Below are 25204 nucleotides of genomic sequence, written 5' to 3' on the forward strand. Positions count from 1 at the left end.
GCTCGGAATTGGTCCAGGAATGCACGAATTTCACAGGTCCAAGATTGTATGACTTGTCGCAAAGATATCTGTTCTGCGATCACTGCAACGCAAGTCGCATAGCGCGGGAGGTGACCAGCCACGTACGCAAGAGAACGAATGGAAAATAATATTAGAACAATAAATATAATAGTTGACGACAACAACAATAACGGCCCGCGACGGGGAAGGACAAACTCGGTAATTAACCTCGTACGGATGGAGACGATAGAAGCCGTTCGGAGGGGGATCGCAGAAGAAGCGAAAAAGAACCACACCACAAGGGCCAATATCACCAACGCAGAGACATGGGCGATTGATGGAGCACCCAGCCGGGGGGGCAAAGCAGCAGGCGTAGCACCAGCGAGCAATTGGAACGAGGCAAGAGAGCTGATCGTCTCACGCCCGCCCAAGCTAGTGGATGATCTGATAGAATGGAGAAATGTCGTGATCGCACGCTCTGGTTCGCCAGTTGCAGCCTCGGAAGTAAGTGTATGGTAATGTTACCGCTTTCTCAGCGGAACGGCGGAGCAGTGGTATTTTTGTTGGGGGTGGGAGGAAAAAAAGATCGGAGGTGAAGGAGCGGATGAAAGGGCAACGTACGGAAGGGGGGTGGGAGGATATGGGTAGTAGATATAAAGAATCAAAAATAAAAAGAAGACTTCAACGTCCACTAGAACACGGATACTACGTATTCGTCCCATTGAGGGGGGGTATATCATGATCAAAGTGTGTGGATTGCCTTCTCCGCCCGTCAATAAGGGGACGGGAAGGAGGGAGGAAAATTACGTCCACATGCTGTTCACCCATACGACGTTGCGACGTAAGTGTCGTCTTGTACGTACTAGTACAGGTAGTGTACTGGAAGTCTGGAAGATACTGTCAAAATATGGAGATCTGAGTGGATCAGGGAAGTTACAGGTACTTCTGATGTACTCGAGATAGAATTGTGATTGGCATTATCGCCAAGTACTCAAGTCCCTCGTCATGCAGTGACGGTCCATCAATACGGTAAAATAGGTTAAGTCCGAGTACGTGCCAGTCATCGCCCATCGCCATGGCTCTTCCAATCTATTCCATCCCTTAGTTTATAACCAGACTCCACTTCGGGGATAAAGAACCTCTGTTCCAGACTTCTAGTCCGAAGCAAATATGGGTTTCATCCCAATTCTTGAGCAAATCACACCCATACCTTACGCGTTCCTAAATGACGCGGACCGTCTTTTTTAACTCCGTCCAAGTTTTATGACCTTACAAGGCAATCAACGCAACAAAGCTTGGCATTTCTCGACCTCCTGAGTTCTGAATCCTATTATTATTCCATTGTCCTTTGCTGGCGGCTTTCCCCGCGCTCCACGGCGGGAAGAAGCAGTCCCTCCCCTTGTTCAGTTCCGTGGTAGTACTATTTCCCAAGAGATGGATTGATCGTCCAAAAACACGGCTCTTCCGATACGAGAACTCAGCGATACGTAGCATGATCCGAAAAGCAGAAGCCTGGGGAAAGAAAACAGCTAATACTTCGTCTCGTTGAACGGGCCTTGTGACCTCGGGATACTGAGGAGCATCTGTACATATGGAGTACCATACAGTACAACCTCGACGCCCCAGCGATCTACTGTGTACACCGGAAGAGAGTCATGATTATGTGATCCGCAGTTAGCCAGGGGTTTCTGGTCTCAACGCTACCAACAAGTCCACCCACCATCAATAAAGTTCACTACTAATCACTGTGGTGTAGTTTGACACAAAGCCGGTCAGTCCCTCCAGTGGCAGACTCCACCGTGGCTTCGTGGTGTGGCAATTTGAACGGCATATTCACCATTTCTGTACTTACTACAGCAGAATGGTCCGCACGGTGAAGTCCGCAGTCTTTTAATGGGTTCTTCTATTTGCGAGGCTCGATCTCCGCCGTGCGCAAGGGGCATTTTCTATAAATGAATACCATCGATAGCTGCTTCCAGCACCATGTAGGACAGCTCATCTGTTGTCCACAGGACCTGGCTGAAGGAAGCTGAGGTCGGCTTTGGTACTTTCACACCTGGTCTGAGGATCTATATTGCATATTCTGAGAAAACCCATCGTCTGGGAAGCCCTTTCATATTCGAAGCGCACATACTCGCCACTGGCATCTATTGGGGGCGGAAAGGGCCAATTGGCAATTCCGACTTGTGCGGGTACCTAGGGTTAAAGCCTGAGCAAGATCCTAGTTAGTGCGGCGCGTCCATGCGGTCCGGGCATACGCCATGGTTATCCAGTTCCAAAGCTTGCAGGCTAATGCATATCCGCAGTCGTATATAACTTTCCTGGGCCTCGTGGTGCTGTAGTGTGACTGGATCACAATACCGGTAAATAACTACCGGTACTCCGTATCATTTAACAGACTAAAAGTGGCATGTAGAAACGATGCATTCACAGGGATCTAGTTCATGCGCCTTGATCCACCAGATGACTGAATTTTATTTCGTCAATCTCTCACTATCTTTCGACATGGACTCCGTAGAGAATGGCGTGATTTGGACCTCTAGCGGATTGCGTGAGAGGCAGCCTTGGGATCCAGGCAGTTCAAAGCAAGGGCTCTCGTGACCCTAGATTCTCGTCCCCACTAACAGCACATCTTGGGACTTTTGTTTTATCTTCGCGGTAGGGCATTTGGCTCTGACAGCCTCAGTTGTCTCCCCCCTAGTTGCATACATTCCCGTTCACTTTCGCCACTTGGAAGCTGCATCTTCCGGTTTTTGGCTTCGTGCTGGACAAAATTCGGGTTCCGCGCTGAGGACAGACCTCTTACACGGGACGAGGATGCAATTCTGCAGTCGCAAGATGTTTTGCAGGTACACTCGTTCGCAAACTACTTGACTTGGAGCTTAGGTCTCGTACACTAATAACTCTGAGTGTCCGTCGCCTTCTCCTCACCTTTAACAACCCTCAAGGCTATTGCACGGCCAACAGTTTCTCCAAAGATCGCTGGTTTTAGCACACCGAAAACTTCTGCCACACTGACCGACCCACAATATCAATTAATTGAGTTACAAAAAAAAAAAAAAAAAAAAGGAAGAAAGAAAGAAGAGCCTACAAGAACTGTTCCGTTGCCACACAAGGTAGCGATATGACTGAGAGGAAAATAAAGTCTATGATTGATTTGCTATCCATCTCAGGCGCAGTCTAGTTCAAGTGCTCAACTTCTTCTCCCCAGACAAGATGGTCAATGTATCGTTATGGAGTTGCTACGTTAAGGATTAACTTGCAGACAGAAGCCCGATCCCACAAAACTATACCATCGTCAAAATAACCGCCTGTCGGCCGAGTACCCACGGACTCGCTTTATAGCTGTCACAGGCTCCCGACAAACCAGTCAGTGAACATCGCTAGCGCAGTATTGGGCACTCGACAAGCTATTTCAAGACAAGGCGATATTCACACGTTCATCGTGGACACTTCTGTTGGGTTGAAGCTGAGCAAAACAATGTGATATATGGATCAGAGAAAGGGCTCTACAGCTTCTGGGTCAATCAAAGCCTGCGACTAAGAGTTATCGAGACTACTTTTTGTTGTAAGTATAAAGTGGTGGCTTTTGATGCTCAGCCCAACCGCGGGCCGCAAGAAATCAAACCAAAGGCCTTTTCACTGGTTATGAAGCTCAGATCATCGACCCTGGAGGAAAACGCGGCTGCTCAGATTAGTACGGATAGTCTACCCGCTAACCACCAGCTCCTTGACAGAGATTCGTATGTGCGCTGCGACCACTTGCTTCATGTAGTGTGGATTCTTATTATCAAACGTTCTAGACATTCGGACCCTTTTGAATATCAAAAAATATGGTGGGCCCGGATCGGATGTGCTAAGCCCCGATTCCCGAGACAAAACGAGCTTTGTTAACATTAAACATTAATAATTGGCGCTTCAACCCGCACCGGAAAAAGGAACCAGGTTGTAAAAAAGAACCAAAAAAAAAAAAGAAAAAAAAGCTCAGTTGCATTTCTGGTTTTCACATCCTTTTATCTATATGATCCCTTTCGATGTGTAGATATCTACCAACCATATAGGATCCTACTGCCGTTCTATGACGGATACACGGCAAAGGCTTTTCCTCCACTAAATGGGGCTGTCAGGGTAAGACTCGAACTGAGTGGCCCTATCATTCGCCCGCTTTCCCCGTCTGCTCCTCCACGTCCTCCGGCTTGTCCAACTTCGGTGGGATCCAACTGATCCTGACCGTCAAATCCCCACGCTTCTTCTTCTTTAATTTCTATTTTTATGCTTTCTCATCCTTTGAACAACATCATATCTTTAACTCTAACATAACGTCGGGTCTACCAGAACTACGCGGTCTTGGTGGTGGACCGGTGCCATATCCACTCCGCGGGTTTCCAGCAAACAGATGATCTGTTGAACCCGGGGCACGGGCCCGGTCTACTTACGCTTCTTGTGGTTTAACTGCCTGGTCTAGTATCAAACAAGAACGAAACAAAAAAGATATGCAGAACTCAGCGCGGGATGCTGGGATTATACCATCTTGCGGAGCGCTAGATAGCTCTTCCGTTGCCCGACAGGGTACGCGATTAAGCAACGGCCATAGTCTTGCAAATCGAAGGCGTAACCTATTGGTAAGAATCATTCTCTTTGTGCGGTACGCGGTGCATTAGTTGAGTTCGTCTGGACAGGCGTGTGAGATGTGTTATAAGAAGAAAGTCAAATGCGAAGTTGAGGGCTCCGACACGGCCTGTATTCAATGTATGCGTCGTAACATAGCGTGCAAATTCACCACAAGAAAAGAGAAGAGAGATAGTCTGAAAAGGTATCGGTACACCACTGCAACTCTCACCTACAGCCTATTCAAGGGCCCGCTTTTACTAAATGGTCCCTTCTAGAACGAACTACGTGAGAACCCTAGAAGAACGTCTGCGGAAGACGGAATCTTTACTTCGCGCCGCAGGACTTCTAGACGACGAAGACATCAGTCAACTTGATACCGGCGGTGAATTTGGCAACGAGAACTCTGAGGACGAAAGTGATATTGATCATGGACAAAACGAGCCTTGTGGTTCGAGGAGCCGTGATTCCGGGATGCTAATATCAAAAGACTCAGTACATGTTGCAAACGAAGAGTCCAGCATCACGTCTGGTGCAAATCTGTCGAGCAAGTCTGTCGAATGGAGCCAGAAGCTTCCTTGGGATAGTACTTTACACCAGCCACCCCTCTTCCGCCTTGACTCTAGAGAAGACTCTCGATACTATGGTATGTCAGACATATTATCCTATGTTGTTCCTCTAAGGCACTTGTTGGTTGACTAATTACTAGGACGATCTTCGTTTCTGTCCATTCTATCTCGAGATGGAATTGAGTGGATCAAGAGCAAGACAGGAGACTCTAGGTTTCTTACTTTACTACTCGAGAACAGAGACCATGACAGCCCCTGGGATCATTGGCGGCCAGATGTATTTCATGACGTGTTCTCGTCTACCGTCTTTAAGCCCTTGCCTCCGAGAGCGGAAGTCTTTTCCTTATTGAAGGATTATTTTCGCACAGTGAACCGGTTATTTCCACTGTACCATGAGGCGACGTTTATGCGGTTGGTTGAATGGCAATATACGCAACAGACGTGTGACGATGCTGCCCGTTGGGCCAGCATTAATATAATCCTCTCTTTAGCTTACGAATATCGATTTTCCAACTGCCAGAAGTCAGAAAAAGACAGGGAGAAAGCCTGGCTATATTACAAAAATGCTATGTCAGTCTTTCCCGAGTTGACATTGCGAAGGACCGACATCTTGAGTGTGCAGGCCCTTATTGGCATGGCATTATTTCTCCGTGGTAATTCGGGTACTCAGTCAGCATCACCTATCATAACAGCAGCCATACAGTCGTGTCAACGAATGGGACTCCATCGTGACGTTCCCAGACCCCATCTTTCCCAGGCCGAGCAAGAACAGAGGAAGAGGGTATTTTGGATTGCCTATATCCTTGATCAGAGGTAATACTTGTTCAATATCTGGCATCCTTCTTATTTCATCTGAAGCTAACTCAGCGATGGTAGCGCATGCATACGGACGGGGAGTTCGCCCACCCAGCGTCCAGACGATCTTGATATTGGCTTTCCCGAGGTCGATAATGATGATGAATTCACAGTGAACGGCCATGCTTCTTTTTTCCGCCAACTTTGTCATATGACGCTCATAAGAAGCCGGATATATGGCAAGCTTTATGCTGTCAAGTCTCTGCAGAAGATGTCTCCCAAAGAAATCTACGATACTATCCGGGAGCTCCGGGGGGAACTTGAGGAATGGCACAATGCAAGCCCTTTCACCCAACAAGTGAAGCCGAGAGGAGCAGGCGAGGATTTCCTCGTGGGATTTGCTACTGCTGGCTTGCAGTTTGGCTATTTTAACTCTATGATCATGATTCATCGTCTGCCACTGACTATTTATTTTGCCTATATGCGCCATTCTACAATCAACGTGAAGTGGGACGTTGATCCCAAAACTATCTTCAACGAGTCGACGAAGGCGAGCGCAATCTGCGTTCAGGCTGCCCGGGACACATTGAAGCTTGTGAATAACCTTCCATGGGGAGACATAGCTTGGATCTGGTGAGTTGTCGCAATTTGAGACATCAATCTAAACCTTCCGCTAATACAACTGTAGGTCTCTGTTGTATTACATTTTCCTGGCAGTTACCATACTATTCACTTATATACTGCGCGACAGTCAGCACCCCCACGCCAGAGAAGATTTACACCATCTCAGCATGGCAGCGACCTTCTTCGCAACGCTCATACCCGGCGACGGCCCCTGCAATTACGCCAAGTTCATGACTAAAATGTGTGCCAACTTCGAGCGAGTAGCCCGGACAGTCCTTGAGCGAGAACAAAAGGCGCTCAAGTCAAGCGATAAACCTCACCAGCCCGGGGCGCCATCCGTGACCACCTCACCCAAGGAGCAAGTATCCTATTCGCCCTCTGCCGGCAACATTGACATCCCTCAACTCGAAGGCCTCCCACACATCAACTCGTCGGGTTATGTTGTTCCTGAGAGCCCTAGCGCTGCTTCGGTAGACGCCCCCACTGGGGACCAATCTACTGTGAACGATCCCCTCTTAGGCGGGTTCTCAGTGAGCCAGCCACATGAAAGCACAAGTGCAACGATCCAGCCGAGCTACCCCTATCCTATGGGCGACACTTTTCCGGCCTCTATGGCCGACAACATACACCAGCCAGAACTGTGGCAAATTCCAATGACGGCTGACTGGGAGTTTGGCAGTCAGTTCCTGAGCCTTTTCGGTCCACAATTATTTGCTCAAGGGGGTAGCGATGTCATGTCGGCAATGGCCGGGATGACAGCACCACCAATGCCTTCGGCGCCAATGAACATGGGGTTCGACTACGAGAATTCCGATAATGTGGAGGGCTATCCCCCATGGATGCCCCGGGGATTCATGAACCTCTTCTAATCAATCGACCAGCAGGGGACTGAACCCTTGTTTTGATCACTGAGAATGCAGTTTCAGCGACATCTTGCATCCTGCTCTAGTATTCGACGTGGGACGCCCATCGATATCGAGCCATAAGCAGATATGATGTATATACATTTGTCTGTATCCTAACGAATTGACGACAATTAATACCGGTCACTCCATTCTAAAATCATGATAGCAGCATCTTCCCAATACCCACTGTATATATCAAATTGAAGAACAGTTACCACAGTCTGTACCCTTCGGGCGAATCGAAGCCTGTCGAAAACACATCTTCCAGAATCAAGGATACCCAGTCTAGACCCCGAACAATCGGGGCCGGCGCCAAAAGTAAGCACTAGACGTCGATCGCAATGACGTCGGTGTGTCTTTCGTATATATAACTTGTTACATGTTCTATACCTACTTCATTCATCTTCTGCTCATCTTCTGCTCAACCACCAACCACCAATACAAAATCACTCGCACATAAACTCCCACCCAACCCCCATACCGTGTATACCCAACCTGCTCTCAAATCACAAACTACCACCGCCCCTTTCTTCACCACGGCCAACAACCCCAACCCAAGCAACTAATAAACAGCCCGAAAGAGGAAAAAGAATGACCACCTCATCCAACACAAAAACGTACACCTACACCCGCTACCCACCCAGCATCTCGCCCTCAATCCCACGCCTGGACACAGAAGAAGACGTCAAAAAGGCCGTGCTCGCTAACCCCGAGACCACCTTCGACGATACGGTCGACACCACCGGCGGCTGGTACCAGAAAGACATGGAGGGGAGGGTGGTGGCCATTGTGTCGGATCAGATGTGTGAGGAGCTGGATGCGAGGCGGGATCATGCTGAGGCGTGGGTGAAGGAGAATGAGAGAAGGGAGGCGGCGGGGGAGCCGCCCCTGGAACCTACTTGTTGGAGGAGGTAGGATATGCAGAAGGTAGAGAGGAGGGGGGGTGCTTAGGGGTGATGGTGGTTGTTAGGTTCATAGTGTTGGGTTTGGGAGAAGGGATTGAGTTTCCTGGATTGTATGTGGATTACGTGCATACTTCGCCGTTGATGAGGGCTATATGTCGTTGTTGAACGTCAAATGACGCATGGAAGACTCAGAATTATGATTCTCATGTACTTGTAAATGTATCCACATATCATATCCTTGTATGAACCCGTTCCCACCGAAGATATTCACCCAAGGTAAACTCCCAAGCCTTGCCCTCAAACATCGTCACCCCAATTCGTGCGCCAGGAAAAAAAAAAAAAAAAAAATGAAGCCAAACCCGACGATCCTGAAGACGCCATGTCCTATCGCTCATAATCAAAACACTGTCCCGGTAAGTGTTTGCACCGCCTTGCTCCAAATACCGTTTCCAAGCTGGGGTCCGGACTTTCCCCCCAGCTCCTTACGAAGAAGTTTTCGCATCTCATCCTCAGACATGCCGGAGCGGTTCTTGGTGCCAAAACCATAGACCTTACTAGCAATCACATCGGTCTCGAATGCTAGGACACCAACATCACCAGCGTTTCCTTTTTGGACACATGTCTTGACAGCAAAGTCAACATCGACTCTTCTGGCTCCTGTGTCTTTGGCTTTTGAGGATCCCTTTCCAGATGACAGTTCAAGCAGAGTGCATCTTGCCCTGAGGGCGGGTTTTGCATCGATCTCAGAAAACTTGAGCTTGGTAGCACCGCAGAATCCCAACATACGGGCTTCCTCTTCGAGGTTAAGCACAAGGTCCCACGCTTGCGCGACAAAATGGAGCATCTGCTTTGGAGCTGTTTTAGACTGCGGGATGGTTGCAAGCTCAATTTGGAGAGACTTCAAGACTAACAACCCTATCGGTGAGAGCGCAGAGTGGGTCATAGGCTGTGTTCTGCCTTGAGGGCTGTGTTTCAACTCAATAGGCATTTTCTCGTCAGTAGCAGGAGGTTGGCTGTTATTATTATTGATAAAGAATGCTCCCGGGTGGAACGAAAGTTGGAGCTGGTTGCGATAAGACATCGTCACCAACGGACCTGCAGGGGAACTTGGAGAAGTAGCCGAGATGATAGACCACCCTGTCTGACGTTCCATCTTGTCGACAGATTCTATCAAGAATTAGCTCGAGTCTCAGCCATATGTAAGGAAGGCACTTACCCTTCAATTCACTGATTTCCTTGGCACTCCAGCCCCGACATTCCTCCTTGACCCGTTCCGCCTCTTGGATTTGGCCCAAGTATTCTGCCTTAAGCTCCGCTCCGGTCTCGATAGTGTTTGTCTTTTCTTGGGCTTCGGCCTGTAGCTCTTCGAGTAGCTTTTTCTTTGATGCAATCTCCTCCTCGATGCTAAAGAGTTTCTCGCGCGCATCCCGTAGCTCATCCTGATCACAGTTCTCGATCTCGTCCGTCAACTGCTGCAGAGATGTAGCCTGTTCTTCAAGTGAAGAATGTTTTTCGACAAGCGCGGGCACAACACCGCTAAGGAGTGTCTCATACTTCGACAGAAGTTCGTCATCACCTCTCATTTCTTCAACGTGGCGATTAAGCCCATCTTTCAGACCCTCGAGGAGCTTCATCCGCCACTCATACCATGTAGCTTTGCTAAGGAACCTCGCGTGAGTTTTTACGTTTCGAAATTGATTGTCCATTAGTAAACGGATATCGGGAGGGGCTGTCATGTATTCTCGGAATAGTGGCGGGTTTTCGGTGTAAGTCTCCGTCTCGATGGACCGGATAACTTGTCTCCCTTCTGAGATATACGACTTCAATTCTCGGCAAGACTAGAGAAAATTAGCAAAGTAATGCAATTGGTCGGAGAAGACAAACTAACATGTTGATAAAGCTCGAGCATGGGCACAGTACAGAAGCCAGCAGCCACACAATCATCAAACTTAGAGGCACTAGACTTTTCGCTAGAAAGTCTGGCTCTTCTTCTGGTTGCACTGTCCGGCGCAGTGGTGTGTCGACGCTTCGTCGTGGTAAGCTCCATGAAATGGATGTTGGTCATATTCAAGAACTCTTGCAATTGGATAGGCTCAACTTCTGGCCCGGATTCTTCCTGACGATCGAGAGCGTCTTGAGCTGACTCAGAAGCGGATGTGGCATTGGACGACGTTGGCTCGTCTTCCATAGGGGTTACTATTACAGAGGAGCCCTTCGGCTCCCGAGTAGGAGTTGTGCTAGCCTTTGCCGGAGATCTTTCAATGGCTGGGGGAGCAGGTGAGCGGCCCAGGCGTCCGACTGTTTCGTCTTTTGTCGGTGGTGCAGGGAGCTTGATATTCTTCACAGGACTAGCCTCGCGACCTCTTAGACGCTTGGGCGTATGGTCAGAGTCGTCGTCAGGTAGGTCCAGTTCCATCGGCCGTTTACCAAGTAAGCCCCGCGCCGCACCGACGTGTAAGCTTTTCCGGCCGGCAAGTTTGTTCTTTCTCGGTGTGAGGCTTGAAATCATATCCCTCAAGTTCGTGGTTGCGTCTCGGTCGTTACCTTGCAGCGGTGGGATATGACCGTCCTCGCGGCTTTCTTCTTCTTCACGCTCACGATCAACCTCCTCTTGAAGCTTCAAAGGATCTTCAAATCGTACACCTTGTTGCCGTTGTTCCTGAGGAACAAACTCAGCACTATCTTCGCCAATAGACCGACGCTTATCAAGCATAGCAGCTACCTTGGGGGATCCTAGTCCTTCTTTATCAATTCCAAGTCCAGATGATCGCCTCTTGCTTTTCGGTTGCAGAACGAAGAGAGGCGTGGATTCACCCATCGCATTGTTTCCAAAAAGGCTCTTACGGGGCGACTTCCGTTTATTTGCGGCCCCCTGCAGTTCAGGTTGAAAAAGCTTCTTCGGTGACGCGTTCCTAAATCCTTTGGCACTTGATGGCGGGGTTTCTCCAGGCGTTGTAGGACGGCTAACTTGCGGTGTCGATTGCTTCGGGGGAGTCAACAAGTTCTCCGATGGAGACGTCTTAGGAGTAGTTGATGTTGGAGTGTTTGACAGTGCTCCTTGAGTCAAACTCTGCCTTGTACGTCGGGATTTAACACTTGCCAAGCTAGGACTGCCACTGTCCGAGGTGACTGTAGCAACATGGAAGGAGGCTGGTGATTTCGCAGGAGACTGTCGAACGGTTTCTTGGAAGGGAGAGCTACCGCGCTCAGCAGATTCAAATTCCACTTCCATCTCTTCCTTTGCTTCCTCTCTGCCACTGGCTTCGGCCTCCGGTGGTAATATCCTACCCATAGCCGTTGTGACTTCCATCCCTACAGTCTGGTCATCATCCTCTGATTCATCTCGCTCCTCGTTCGGTGGAAGGATACCACCAACGGCTCCAGTGATCTCCATATCTTCGCCATCGTCTATTCCGCCGTCATCGTTCCATTCAGAGAAGTTTCGTTCATTGGATTCTTCCTGAGCAGAAGACCTAGCAGCTCCGTAGTCGTCCTCATCCCCATCTTGGGTGGAGGGTTTGCCCAAAAGCCCGCCAACAACGGAAGTAAATTCCATTGTCATCTCTTCGTCCTCGTTTACATTGCTATCAGCGCCTGTGGATCCCGCAGGAGAAGTAGGCTGCGCGATGCCTCCGACCACATTGGTGAGCTCCATCGTTTGTTCGCCGTAGTTTGTTTCCTCTCCACTTGACTTGCGACGAATGGCGCTTTGACGACGGCTTGCCGGTTTGGTGATGATCCGACCAATGGCATTCGTCACTTCCATGCTCATGTCTTCGTCTCCGTTATCACTTGCCGCATCATCGATGCCCGCGTCGCGGATTGGGTGATCCGTTCGATAGGCATTCTCTTGATCATGCCGGGCGCTTATGTCCTCCCAGTCAAAGCTTTGTCTCTGCCCTTTCTTAATCCAAGGTTGGAAAGCCCCTGTTATTTCCTGGTCAGCAATCTCCATTGACATCTCGCCATTCTCATCATCATCGATGCTCTTCGTGCCGGCCTCTCGAGCTGCTTGTCGAAGAGCCTCATTCAGTCGAGCGCTAGAGCTGGTATTCGATTCCTCAGATCGTGCCGTTGCAGCTGAGTGAGCAGTCACGTCATCTAAGCTCATTGCGGTACTTTCGCCGTCAAAACCAGAGGTTGAAGAGTTGTCGTCATCCTCCTCATCTTCATCTCTTGTCTCAGCTTGCAGCCCAATATCTTCACTACCATCTGCAGAGCTTCCGCTGAAGGGGCTAGAGGACATTTGCTGGGAGCCTCCCATTCCATCATAAGCTCCATACTGAGGGCGGTTTGCTAACTGTTGGAGATCTGGGTATTGCACTGGAGAAAATGCTATGTCTGACTCGATTTCGGCGTCCGGAGACGAGGGAGCTTCAGTCTGCGCAGCAGCGGGTGTTGCCTGGTTTTCGGTGGTTAAGGATGATGCGCGTCGGGTAGAGTTGGAGGTAGATGATGAAGTAGAGTCGTCTGGAATTTCCACTACGTTCCATGTGTGCAATGTTGCCTCCGGAGCGAACGATACTCGGCGATTTGCTTTGATGAAAACTAGTTAGTCCCATGTAAACTGCCGATGGGAAGGCAATGGCATACCCATAGACTTCCGGCGGGCTTCCCGCTGTTCTAGAATAGCCTTTCGCTCCCGTTCTCGTCTGGCTTTCTCGTCACGCTCTCTAGCAGCGGCCATTTCGTCACGTATCGATGAAGCATTAAAGCTGTCGAACGGATTGGATTCATCTATAGACCCTGGCGGCTGTGCTGGGGTGCCAAGGTCTATCAACATGCCCTCTTTTCCCTGGCTTCCCCCACTTTGATTGTCTTCATGGCTTTGTGAACCTCGAGCCGGCGTCCGCTTCCGTGTTTCTTCGAAAGAGGGAATATTTCGTACCGGCGAAACGGGAACGGTAGGTTTAAGAATAGATTTGAGAGGGAATGCTGTAGTGGACTATAATGCGACAATACTTTTGTTAGTTTCATATGAAACAGAGAGTTGAGGGACTAGGAGAGGAAATGTACCTTGCGTCGGTTTCCGTTGGAGTTCTGAAGCGCATCTAAACCACCAGGCCCCAAGCTTTTACTGCGGGACTTCTTATCTTTCCCACCCAACCTTGTGGAGCCCAAGATCGGTTGACTTGAACTTATGTCTGTAGTTGTGTTCTCCTTATCCACTCCAGATGTGAACCTTGATCGGGGTACATGAGCGATCGAGCGACGAGATCGCGGACGGGCAGACCCCGCGGAGTCACTTCTGGATGCCATGAGGCAAGATATAGGGTATCATAGACAAGGTCCGGATGCTTAGAGTTTCTCAATTTCAATTCATCAATAATTCCACTTTTTTCGAAGTGTTGGAATAATATACATGGTCCAGTTATCGTTGCGCCCTCATTAAACACACAAGTATAACGAACCCCCCAAAAGTCGCGCGTCTCCGGGGCGGTGCTCATGTGATCGCTCGATGTAAACAAACGTTTCTGTTATCGTGATGAGTAATTCATTACATAATAACGATACGATTAGGTGTTAGGGCTAGTACAGCATGACTAGCCCGCAACAGGCTTAGCGTCGCCATCGCACACTCCCACACTGAATTATCCGCCATCCCGAATAAATCTTCCTCAACATCGACGTCGACCACCGCAGGCCCCGACACCCCCCTCCGCGACGATACACCCAGCTCGACTTCGCTTCCTCGTCGAACTGAATTCTCGCAACAATGGCGACCGAGTTGACCGTCCAGTCGGAACGTGCGTTCCAGAAGCAGCCTCACATCTTCAACAACCCTAAGACTCTTGCGAAGAGCAAGAAGGTTGGCCAGGGCCGCAGATGGTACAAGGATGTTGGTCTTGGATTCCGTACCCCCAAGACCGCCATTGAGGGCACCTACATCGGTATGCACGACCTCCGATGAAATTTTGCCGAAAATTTCGAATTCCATATTGGGGAAGAACAACGATTTTCCGGGGTTTGGAGATGAAAGACCGCGCGGTATCATGGAAGTCCAGGATTGCATTTGCGGCACGGAGATTGTCGATAGAGGGGGAGAAGATTCTGTCGCAGTTGGAAAGCCGATATTGCCTTGCTGGTCATCTGTTATCTTCATCTCCGAACTCCGGAATCGGTTCATAAGTCTCCATCGGCTTGATGGATAGATCGCTGATATCAAACAGACAAGAAGTGCCCCTTCACTGGTATGGTCTCCATTCGTGGCCGTATCTTGACCGGCCGTGTTGTCTCCACCAAGATGCACCGTACCATCGTCATCCGCCGTGAATACCTCCACTACGTCCCCAAGTACAACCGTTACGAGAAGAGACACAAGAACCTTGCTGCTCACGTCTCTCCCGCTTTCCGTGTTGAGGAGGGTGACTGGGTTACCGTCGGCCAGTGCCGCCCCCTGTCCAAGACTGTACGTACACAACTGTTTCGGAAATACCATTTGGCCTCGTCACTAGCGATCACCTACCCCTTGCAATGTGGGGCCCTGTCATGCTATGGACCGGCCGATGGATTTGCTTTCCGATTGCCATTATTGAGTGAAAACAATTCTAATACATCTTTAGGTCCGCTTCAACGTTCTCCGTGTCCTGCCCCGTACCGGCAAGGCCGTCAAGGCTTTCTCCAAGTTCTAAGCGTGTCGATGATGATGGGGGTGTTTCGATTCCAGAGGGTCATCAATCTAGGGCAGCGGCGTGACTGGATATAAGCGAATTAGTTTAACGGGTTGGGATTGTTTCACGATTTCATGTCCCAGGTACCCTTGTGAAGGAAATATCCAATGAAAAAAAGCTTTTTGATACTCCTATGTTAGAATTCCAACTGTATAGCCAACCGGGAAAGGAGATTGCCATTCATGACAGTTCAGGAATGGGGCTTTTTCATGATGCCAATTTAGGTCTTTTTTCATTCAATATTTCTCTTTACAAATTGCCGTTGCCTTCGGGATATTTCGATCATTTCCTCTCGTCTCTAAGAGCTAAAGAATTGACACGCCAGCTATCCTTGGAAATATAGTACAACCTTCCTCAGTGCCTTCATCAGCCCAGTTGGTGTACAGCCTAACGCCCAATTCTTCAAACACCCATTCCCCCAAAACAAGTAAAGATGCACCGTCTTTTCCCCCTTTCTTCCCCCTCTCCCCCCTTCTCTTCCTTTCTGTTCTCCATTTGTGATTTTTCGTTGTGCATAATCATATTTTCTGTTCTTCCACGTGGTTAAGCACGATCAACAGGTATCATTGAGTGCAATATCAATTCAGAATTTGGTTAATTCTCGCTCTGTCGCTCGCAAATTGGTCCCCTGGTGCTGGTTGATGACGAGAGTCGATGGGCTCCGGCTCAGAATTCGCTGAAGTGACGCTCTCAGAGGTGTCATTTGCTGTATTCGTGTTAAACAAGGTGTTTGGGAAGGCAGCCGCTGTGAAAACATCGTCAAGAACATCATCTTCGGCGCTGGAGTTGTCAATGATAATCTCTTCCCTTGTGCAGCCTTCTTGCGCTATCCACCTTCTGCTACCGCCGTCGAAGAGCTCGATAGGTGGCAACGCAGTCCTCGTAGGCAGTCCTACCGGGCAAGGCGTGTCGGCTCTTGGATCATCGTCACTCTCCGGATCATCATTATCTGAAGATGATTCCCCCTCGGTTACAGTGTCTTCGTCTGAAGGTGGCTCGAGCAGATCTAGATCCTCTTGGCCCAAAATGGCAGACAGAGGTGTTTCTGGGTTCTGGACCTCGCTCAGAGACGAATAGCCACTGTAGATTCCTCCGATAAACTCTTGCCAAGTTCCTTTCTTCGTATTCAAACGCCATGAGTACGCTATTCCTTGCCCAACTAAATTGCAATATCGTTGAGGTACTTGGAGGCGGGCCAAGAGCTCTCCTATAATCAAGCCAGATTGGTGGTCAAGTTGTCCCGGGCTCTTGGCTAGGACTTGGTGTAATGATCTTCCAGCTTTCTCATAGGTTCCAATGGTGTCCAGCTGCAGAATGCTCTCAATATGGGGATACTCACTTGCTATCTGAAGAAGCGAGCTGGCTTTAAACGAGGATATTATAGCAGATCCATGGACCTTTCCCCAGATCAAAAATTCACCCGCGCCATTGTATATTCCCACTCTCAAACCAAGCTTTCGGAGAAGTTTCTTAGCAGAGTAAACTTGGGTCTGCAGCTTCTTCGAGTCAATCATGGTTACTATTGCCCCTTCTTTTTTGTTGATCGCCCTGTGGACCGGTGCAAGCATGGACCTGAAGGTTGAGATGAAGGGAGTTGGGACCTCAGCTATTCTAGCGTGGTTTACGACGTGTTCCTCGAACTCCTTTGTATTGATATCGTTTGGCGCAAAATAACTCATCTCATCGATGAATAATCCAGCGAGAAACATCTTCGTGGAATTGATTCCTTGGGAATCAACATTGGACCACCTGTACAGAATAGGAGGTATCCAACTTGCGGTTTCCTGCTATTAGAATTTATGGTAAATCATCCCTAAAGCCTGGTGATCAAATACTAGAATTCCATACCTTCTCAACATCTTCTTGATAGCACCAAAAACATCTCTTGCCGCCACCCGTACAAAGACTTAGATCTTGATAATTGTGCCTACTAATTTCCACAGGGGACCGTATGGAGGTAATGTCCACAACTCTTGCATTTGATGGTGTAACAGGGCTCTCGTCAACATTCTAAGATTCCATTAGTGCTAGACATATCCTCCAAGACAGGAACGTACAGGCGTAGACAAAAAATCAGCCGGAAGACTCTGCTCGCTGGGCTGGAAGTTTGACGTATCTATATCATCTACTTCCTTTTCAATGAGCGTGATATCCAGTATCTTCGCACAGTCTTGGATCCTCTTAATCACAGGGAGCCAGGAGTCACGGTCGTCCAAGGAAGACAGATGTATATGTCCCCAGATAGGATCACCGGAGCATTTCATATCAGCCCACTGGGTATACATTGTACCCATAGAAATGCCTTCCATGAGTCCACATTTAATCAGGTCTGGTTTGAAGGCATGATTAAAGATTTCTCTGAAGGCTCTCTTATCTCTGCAGAAAAATTTGTATAGGCAACAAAGAAAGATTCTTTGCCTAGTACTCCATCGGTTCCTAGGTATCTTCAGTGTAAGATCGATAGCCTGCATATCCATGTTGAGTCTTGAAAACAGAGATGATCACCCAGCCCGTATACTTGCCACTAGGGAAGACAGAGAGTGTGGAGTATTGTAATGTGACGAAATGAGTTCCTCTTTCTCTTCTCTTTTGCCGTTTGAGATAAAGGGGGCCTAATGTGCTGTTGGTAGACAGACGAGACGTATGAAAAGATTAGATAGACTCTTGGTCTCTCTAGATAAGCAGAATGAGAAATAAGGGTATTCAGGCTACAGAGAAATGACAGACCTGAATAGTATGAGTTGAAATAAGAAATGGGATAGGATAAGAGAGGTAGATTGTTGTTATTACTTTGAGGCCAATGCTGTACTGGAGGTGTCTTATCAGATTGAACTCTTAACGGGGTAATATGTCTTTCTTCCTCTTTTGAAACAAATTCACACTTGAGTCAATCATGTTGGGCATTGGTGCACGAATGTTGTCGGGGTTAGTGTTACTACGGAGGGGATATGTGGATAGAACGTGTCGGACGGCGGTAGAAAGTAATGATAAAACCAACTCCTATGGCTACGGTGGAATATATCCGAACCTAGATATAATTACGTGGTTGTGTTGGGATAGATCCAGACATAGAGTACTGGGTTTTGAAGCGAGATTATATAGAATTTATAGTTCCGAGAAGCGATATATCAGATTCCTAGAGTGTAATTGAAGAGTTAAGTGCGAGACGGGGACAACAGGAAAAGGGAAGGAAAGAAAAGAAATAAGAGGAAAGTGAGAACACAACTCCGAAGAGATTTCTTGTTTTATGTAAATTCGGTCAGTTCTATTGTACTCGACGGCATACCAGGTACAGGTTGGTTCCTGAATAGAATAAGCGGGAACGTGATACTGATATCTGCCTAAGGCGGAGAGGGTAAAGCTTAACTCCACTGCGATTCCCGCCAACTGACATTCCAAACGTTCCGAACGCCTGAAGCTCCCTCAGTCCCTCCGGCCATTTACCAACCTTCTAAAATCCTCGGGGCCGACATATAACACGCTTTCATTGCCATCGTCATTTTATCTATCCCACTCTCGGAAGTTGTGTTGATTATAACTTCGCCCACCCCCACCTTCTTGCCATCCTGCATACTTCCAGAAGCCACGACGCGCAACATGGCTTGAGCCACCATGACTATTGTTGGTGCCGGTGTCGACAGATCAATTTGGAACTACGATAGCCGTTGATCTACCCTGATATTCTCTATTCCCTCTTACCCTCCAAGTATCTTCAGTCCTAATTGAACTTCTCCCACGACGATCTTCTAATCCCGATTACGGCCCAATTGCGGAGTCCGACACACCCTCACAATGTCCCATAATTTTGAGAAATCAGTAAAGGGGGCCACCAAGATTAAGGTCAGTCTAAACCTATATTGTCACCGTGCTTGTTACCGTTAGCGCAAGGTGCTGATAACTGTCTCCATGCGAGCAGCTCGCGGCCCCTAAATCTAAATACATAGAGCACATCCTGGTAGCGACCCATACAGGCGAAGCGGGAGTAGCAGAAATATTTCGAACTATCCAGCTTCGGCTACGCGATTCAACATGGACGATAGTCTTCAAAGCCCTCATTGTCATACATATCATGGTAAGGGAGGGGCAATTGGACGCTACACTACAGTATATGGCGGAGAACCCGAGGAAGCTTGCAATCAGCGGATTCTCAGAAGGTGGGCCGGTAGAGTTCCAGATAATCGAAGAGAAGATGCTGACTCCGGGTAGTTCAGTCACAAGGACATAACATCCGGAGATACTCTGATTATCTCATCGCGCGCGCAAATGCATTCGAGGCCACCAAGACGGATTATGTACGAAGCGGACAGGGACGCATGAAGAGGTTGACCGTAGAAAAAGGCCTCTTGAGAGAAACAGAGATTGTACAAAGACAGATTCATGCGCTGTTACAGTGTGATGTATGTTCTTCATCGGCTGCAGTCAAGTTACCATAGCTGACCTTCTCCAGCTTTTGACAGACGAAGTTGAGAACGAAATTACGTTAACAGCCTTTCGCCTGCTCACCTTGGATCTCCTGACGCTTTACTCAGTCATGAATGAGGGCACGATCAACGTTTTGGGTAGGTACTATAACCCGTCACATATTACTGCTTAACTCATGGTGTTCGTAACAGAGCATTACTTCGAAATGTCGCGGCCTGATAGTGAGCGTGCGCTGGAGATCTATAAGACTTTTACTCAACAAACAGAGGAGGTCGTGAAATTTCTCGGTGTCGCTAGACATTTCCAAGCAGCAACACGGCTAGAAATACCCAAGCTGAAGCACGCCTCTACGGACCTCACTCGACTCCTTGAAGACGACCTCAATGACCCGGATTTTGATCAGCGACGAAGAGAATATCTATTTCGAAAGGGAGGAAAGAGCGGCAATCCGGGTCCTACACTCGCACCCAGTAACACGGCTGGAGCAGGAAATAGGTCTGTTAGTAATCCTGAACCACCTCGACCCCATACACAACCTGCTCCGCAAAAGAAAGAGAATCCGGCAGACCTAATCGATTTCTTCGATTCTATCGATCCGCAACCCCCAGCACAACAGAACCCTATGCAGTTACCACATCTACAGCAGCAAACGCAAGCGATGCAATTCCAACAGACGGGCTTCCAGCCGCAACAGCCAGCGTTCTATCCCCAACAAACTGGGTTCCAACAACAGGCGCAGCCGACCGGCTTTGGCCAGGCTATATCAGTTGGAGATCCCTTTGCACAGCAGAGTACCAATCCATTTGGCCAGCAGCAAGCTCAGCAGCCACAGCCGCTTCAGCCAACGCCAACTGGTGCGGGATTTGGTGGTTACTCGGCGCAACCGCAGACATATGGGTTCCAACAGAATCTTGCTCCTGGTCCCCAGAACAATCTTGCGCCATTTCCCCAGCAACAGCAACCAATGCCCGGTGCGCAGTTACAACCGCAAACAACGAACCCCTTTAGACAGTCGATGTTACTGAGTACCCCAACCGGAACCGGCGTGCCGGCAACTCCCCTAAACCGTCAGAGCACAAATCCTTTTGCGCGACGGTTGTCGACCGCCAACCCGCCGCAGTTAAACGCCAGCGCGCCACCGCAGCAACCGCCTCCACAGTCAGCGCAACCACTACAACCCCAACGAACGGGGACTAATCCTTTTGCTCGAAGCTCTTCGGTTCCTCCACAGCAGTCCCAAGGCCTGCAGCCTCCTGCGCCAGCGCCTCTACGGCCGAATCCCACTGGAAGCACGAACCCTTTCCGCCAGAGTGCTTTTGTCAACCAACAGACTGGCCAGGGGTGGCATGTCGGTGGCCAGCAAGGGACCATGGGCGGTTATGAGCAGCTGGAGACTGTGCCGGTGTTTCCGCGGCCCGGAATGTAATATTCCCGTTGCGGTCGCGACAGCTGTGGCGCTTATATCGGGATATTATTAACCCCCAGTTCCTTCTTGTGCATATTCTCCCTACGAGGGTCGTTCAGTTATTGTGTTTGTGTTCAGCATACGATGGCGAGCTCGCAGCGCGGGCCTGTCTGCCAAATCCTGTAGCGATAGCCAACATTAGTGACTAGGGCATGTAATAAGACTTTGTAGATTTTGCGACCGTGCCGTGAGTTGTCGAGGAGTGTTGAGAGTCGTGGTAGCCGTGTGCTCTTTTGTCCTTGCAGGAAGTGGCGCATAGGGCTTTCGTATTCATAACTTATAAGTCAAGAAAAGAGCTTACTATTGATCCTAAGATCGATAGTGGCACAACACATGAATGCTAAATGTAGGTCGTCCAGCCTAGGCTAGACAGGTCATTTCTCCTTTGGGATATCACGGGAGATGGTTGCACATCATCCAGGGCCAAATATATCTATCTATCTATACTCCGTGCATAGTTATTTAATTCTAAACCCAACTGCAACTTTGGACAATTCCTAATCCCTGACGGACTTTATATAAAACTATAAAATCGCAGGAATTGAGTTTAGGGTCCACTTGGGCAAAGGAATTGATGAAGACGATCCCTCACGCCCTACAGGGTATACCGACGACTTCTTTCTTCCTCTCGGGAATCAATTCCCATTTTCTTGTTCAGGGGTTCTTTGTTGCTTCCCATCCTCATCGACCAGGAGGGCTTCATGACCGATTCAAGGGGAAGATCTGACCGTTGTTTCGACTTCTCTCGGTCTGTCTCTCTCTCTCCACTCTCGGAAGGGAACTCCGCCGCTCGTGTTGGATCCAATCTTTCCCTTAATTGGTAACCGATTTCCCTCTCGCCCTCTCGGGCCGTACGGGAGAGAGGAAGAGAGAAAAAAATAAAAATAAAAAGGAGGGGTCCAAGCTCACCTTTCGTGTTTCACTTATAAAACGATTTCGATCAAGCTGGGAGAGGGATGGACTTTTCCTGATAGGGGCAGTGCGCTGACCATTCAGTCTCGAGCAATTTTCCCCCCTGGCCCATCGTGCTTGACCTCCCCCAATCCATTTCATCCACGTCCATGGTCCCCCCCCAAAACTCATGGTCCATTCTCACTCACTTTGAAACGGCGTGTCCCCATGACGATCCTTAAGTGAGATCTCCGAGTGCCATAATTAGATTTGCGCGCACCATGGACGCCAAGAACTCTACTCACCATTCAACGGCTCCCTCCGATCGCCAGCAGGTATTGCCGCTCCTAAACTCCACTCCGGTCTCGTCGGCAACCTGGGCGTCTTCGATACAGAATTCAGACTCTAGCCACAGCCTGGCCTTGGCCCCGGCGTCTGACACGTCGTTGGAGTCGCCAGCAGTCCAGGACAGTTCTCATGCGCTCTCCTTCGTCGATGAATCCACCCGTCATAACGTAACTCAGTCTTCCGAGCGCAATAATCAAGATGTAGGCAGAAATGCTGTAACGAAGTCGCGCAAACCGCGCAAGCCTAGTAATGCGTCGGGCGGCCGGTCAACCCTGTTTTGGGTCCATAGTGACCCCCAGTCGGCAGCACAGGGAACGAGAGAGGAAACCCTCAAGCGTATCCGTTCCCATGTCATGTCGGAGCATAATCGCAAGAAGAGACTGGAAAACACTAAACGGTACAAAAGCAAGACATGGAAGCACCTGGCTTTTCAGCCGCCGGAAACCGCCGCTTCTAGTTCAGCGGCCTCTACTCCTTTAGCCTCTGCGCCGGGCGACTCTCAAGAAGTACCGCTTAAGGTATCGCAGTCGAAGCAACAAGGAGCAATTCTAGAAAATGCACTTGCCGGCGACGCGCCAGGCTTTGTGGCTGCCTTGACCGAAAGCTACCATGACGGTGATGCATCTTCGCATAGTCAGGCTCTCGCCGCGGTTCAGGAGCATTCACCACTGGCATATTTGGGTCCAGGAGGCAATGACCCCTTCAACGTGTTTCATACGCGGCTTACTGATCGTATGGCTCGGCATCTTCAATACTGTGAGTCAATTCTCTGGGCCCATGTAGAGGATACGAAGCTCACATTTGATAGTCTTGGGTACCCTAACTCATATTGCCTACCCGCTCCAACGCCGGTATGGAGATAAACTACAGGCACATTGGACGGCACTGGTCCATTGCGACCCTGCCTCACTCCACGCATGCATATGCGTTGCCGCCTCCAACAGAGCCCTGACAACCGGTGAATTCCCGGTGAAGGAGGGTCAACGGCCCAGTGCCCTTCTTCTCGACACCTTTCATCACAGGGGTGAGACCATTCGACTGGTCAACGAGGGTTTATCAGACCCTGTCAAAGCCTCGAGCGATTCGTTAATCGCAGCTGTTTCAACGCTGTTGACGATCGAGGTATGAGATCCTGCCAAGCTATGCCTGCTCGCTACTGACAAGATAGATTGCTTCTGGGAACCCCGATTATCTCAAAATCCACCTGGCCGGATTAAGGCAGATGGTTGCCCTGCGAAACAGCCTTGCAGACGTACCGCCTGATATCCGGTTCCAGATCTCTTGGTTGGTTGGACAATGAATGAACGTTTCGCCCATCGCTAATTTTAGCAGGACTGACATCCGAGTGGCGTGCATGGCCTTCACAAAGCCCATCTTCCCTTTCCTCCGTTACGCCCGCCCTGATTTCACCGTATCTCCTCCCAATGAAGATCTTGCCAAGACCGCCTCTGCATTAAATTCACTAATTGAAATACCTAGCATATTAGGTGATGGCATGTCTAAGATCATCTACGACCTGGCCGAGCTTGTTTGGTTCGCTGAATGGATGAAGAGCGGCCAGAACTACCAAGAAATTGACGACGAGACCGAAGGTTATTTCAACACCGAGGTCATATATGTTGAATACGCCCTTCATATGGATCGGTATCTCGAGACCGGCGAGCCCAAAGGGGATGCGAATATTGAAGGCTGCATCCGGCTAGCATGTCTTTTATTCCACAATGGCACGATCTGGGAATTCTACCCCCAGCTCGGCCCTGTGTTCCCAAAACCAATCAGCGCCCTTCGCCTGGCGCTAGCTACCACGATCCCAGCCGGGTTCTTCCAAATGCTCCCGGAGGTGTTGATCTGGGTGCTTTTCATCGGGACATGGAGTTCACAGCTATTACCGGAGAGAACATTCTTCGTGACCGAGTTAGCGGCTGCAGTCAGAAGACAAGGAATCCAGTCGTGGCAGGAACTGCGATCCCTTCTGCTGAACTTTTTCTATGTGGACCGCGTTCACCAAGCTGCATTGCGCGGCCTATGGGATGAGATCCAGCTGATACGTATCCCGTGAGCATTGTCTATACCCAATGGGCCGTTATATAATCGTGTATAGTAATGAAAATATCCCTGTACATACCATGAGATGAGACAGACCACTCCAACCTTACATATCTCTACCACATCACTGTCAGGTTCTGATACGCCGTTGCAATGCTACAAGTCTCTGGGCGAAGAACCAGCAAGCCAGCTGACAAAAACCGGCGGCGCCCTAACACTACCCCAACCTATCAACCACAGCTAGTGTTACTCAACTGGGCAATACTATGCAGGCTCCAGGGCTCCAGTTCAACTATTTGTCATACCTAGCAGAGTGGACCCTACACCTCCCTATCTACCAGTATCTACGGAGAATCAACTACTGCTAACCCCCGTTCGTTGCACGGACAGGCGCCAGGCATCTATCTTGCGCAAGCAACGAGGTTTTTACAATAGTCATCACTCCAACTACCCCAACATCAACCAACCTAGCTCTCCATCCAACACTCACATACCCATTTAAAACCAACACCAGTGAATCGAACGTAAATTAGTAACCAAACTCCCGCGTCACAAAAAAAAAACCACCCAAAGAAATAACAACCATACCATAATCTCACCCATTCCACCCTTGCATCTTTAGCACCGACAAGGCCATGCCGGTTTCTGTCAGTAGCACGAATGGTATGCGCTATTTTCGAGACCAGGGTTATGGCGTGATTCCCCGATTCCGACGAGGGAGTTCCCGAGCGATGCTTTTGGATGTCTTTTACGTCAGAGGTAGTTATCTCGCTGGATATACAGCTAGATCTACGGAGCACCACGGAAGCATAACATCGTTTTCCAAGCTACATAGAACAATCAATGAACCTCTTTACGAGAATATAAAATCAGACAATCCACTACTAGTAGTACATTGATTGAACCCAAATTCCAAGCCCTCAAAAAAAAAAAAGAAAAAAAAAAAAAAAAAAAA

The 25204-nt window shown here is 49.1% G+C and overlaps 8 protein-coding genes across 8 annotated transcripts; 6 read left to right on the forward strand and 2 right to left on the reverse strand.

The window, feature by feature from the left end:
• Nucleotides 1-3950: 3950 nt before the first annotated feature.
• On the forward strand, nucleotides 3951-6682 carry BDV37DRAFT_260368 (transcription factor domain-containing protein). The gene is made up of 5 exons (XM_032083235.1): nucleotides 3951-4622; nucleotides 4680-4813; nucleotides 4887-5254; nucleotides 5318-6605; nucleotides 6661-6682. Exons 1-4 carry the CDS (start codon nucleotides 4494-4496, stop codon nucleotides 5992-5994), a joined length of 1308 nt encoding a protein of 435 aa, XP_031936792.1. The 5' UTR covers nucleotides 3951-4493; the 3' UTR covers nucleotides 5995-6605; nucleotides 6661-6682.
• On the forward strand, nucleotides 6613-7778 carry BDV37DRAFT_230750 (uncharacterized protein). The gene has a single exon (XM_032080340.1). It carries the CDS (start codon nucleotides 6764-6766, stop codon nucleotides 7463-7465), a length of 702 nt encoding a protein of 233 aa, XP_031936793.1. The 5' UTR covers nucleotides 6613-6763; the 3' UTR covers nucleotides 7466-7778.
• Nucleotides 7779-8092: 314 nt separating this feature from the next.
• On the forward strand, nucleotides 8093-8416 carry BDV37DRAFT_287595 (uncharacterized protein; the record flags this gene model as incomplete). The annotated part of the gene is made up of 1 exon (XM_032088135.1): nucleotides 8093-8416. One exon carries the CDS (start codon nucleotides 8093-8095, stop codon nucleotides 8414-8416), a length of 324 nt encoding a protein of 107 aa, XP_031936794.1.
• A 387-nt stretch (nucleotides 8417-8803) lies between these two features.
• BDV37DRAFT_287596 (kinetochore-microtubule binding complex subunit SPC105) lies at nucleotides 8804-13665 on the reverse strand (the record flags this gene model as incomplete). Its single annotated transcript, XM_032088136.1, has 5 exons — nucleotides 8804-9573; nucleotides 9623-10244; nucleotides 10295-12942; nucleotides 13000-13351; nucleotides 13423-13665. The coding sequence occupies 5 exons, from the start codon at nucleotides 13663-13665 to the stop codon at nucleotides 8804-8806; spliced, it is 4635 nt and encodes a 1544-aa protein (XP_031936795.1).
• A 369-nt stretch (nucleotides 13666-14034) lies between these two features.
• Nucleotides 14035-15327, forward strand: BDV37DRAFT_260376 (40S ribosomal protein uS17). The gene is made up of 3 exons (XM_032083236.1): nucleotides 14035-14297; nucleotides 14577-14815; nucleotides 14970-15327. Exons 1-3 carry the CDS (start codon nucleotides 14123-14125, stop codon nucleotides 15036-15038), a joined length of 483 nt encoding a protein of 160 aa, XP_031936796.1. The 5' UTR covers nucleotides 14035-14122; the 3' UTR covers nucleotides 15039-15327.
• A 210-nt stretch (nucleotides 15328-15537) lies between these two features.
• Nucleotides 15538-16955, reverse strand: BDV37DRAFT_230743 (uncharacterized protein). The gene has a single exon (XM_032080339.1). The coding sequence runs from the start codon at nucleotides 16784-16786 to the stop codon at nucleotides 15656-15658; it is 1131 nt and encodes a 376-aa protein (XP_031936797.1). The 5' UTR covers nucleotides 16787-16955; the 3' UTR covers nucleotides 15538-15655.
• A 1825-nt stretch (nucleotides 16956-18780) lies between these two features.
• Nucleotides 18781-20982, forward strand: BDV37DRAFT_230897 (ENTH domain protein). The gene is made up of 5 exons (XM_032080342.1): nucleotides 18781-18917; nucleotides 18994-19231; nucleotides 19284-19474; nucleotides 19525-19636; nucleotides 19691-20982. Exons 1-5 carry the CDS (start codon nucleotides 18870-18872, stop codon nucleotides 20923-20925), a joined length of 1824 nt encoding a protein of 607 aa, XP_031936798.1. The 5' UTR covers nucleotides 18781-18869; the 3' UTR covers nucleotides 20926-20982.
• Nucleotides 20983-22136: 1154 nt separating this feature from the next.
• Nucleotides 22137-24262, forward strand: BDV37DRAFT_287600 (uncharacterized protein; the record flags this gene model as incomplete). Its single annotated transcript, XM_032088137.1, has 4 exons — nucleotides 22137-22959; nucleotides 23012-23325; nucleotides 23372-23487; nucleotides 23536-24262. 4 exons carry the CDS (start codon nucleotides 22137-22139, stop codon nucleotides 24260-24262), a joined length of 1980 nt encoding a protein of 659 aa, XP_031936799.1.
• Nucleotides 24263-25204: the final 942 nt, after the last annotated feature.

The sequence above is a fragment of the Aspergillus pseudonomiae genome (assembly GCF_009193645.1).
Source record: "Aspergillus pseudonomiae strain CBS 119388 unplaced genomic scaffold BDV37scaffold_96, whole genome shotgun sequence".
In the NCBI taxonomy this organism is placed as follows: Eukaryota; Fungi; Ascomycota; class Eurotiomycetes; order Eurotiales; family Aspergillaceae; genus Aspergillus; species Aspergillus pseudonomiae.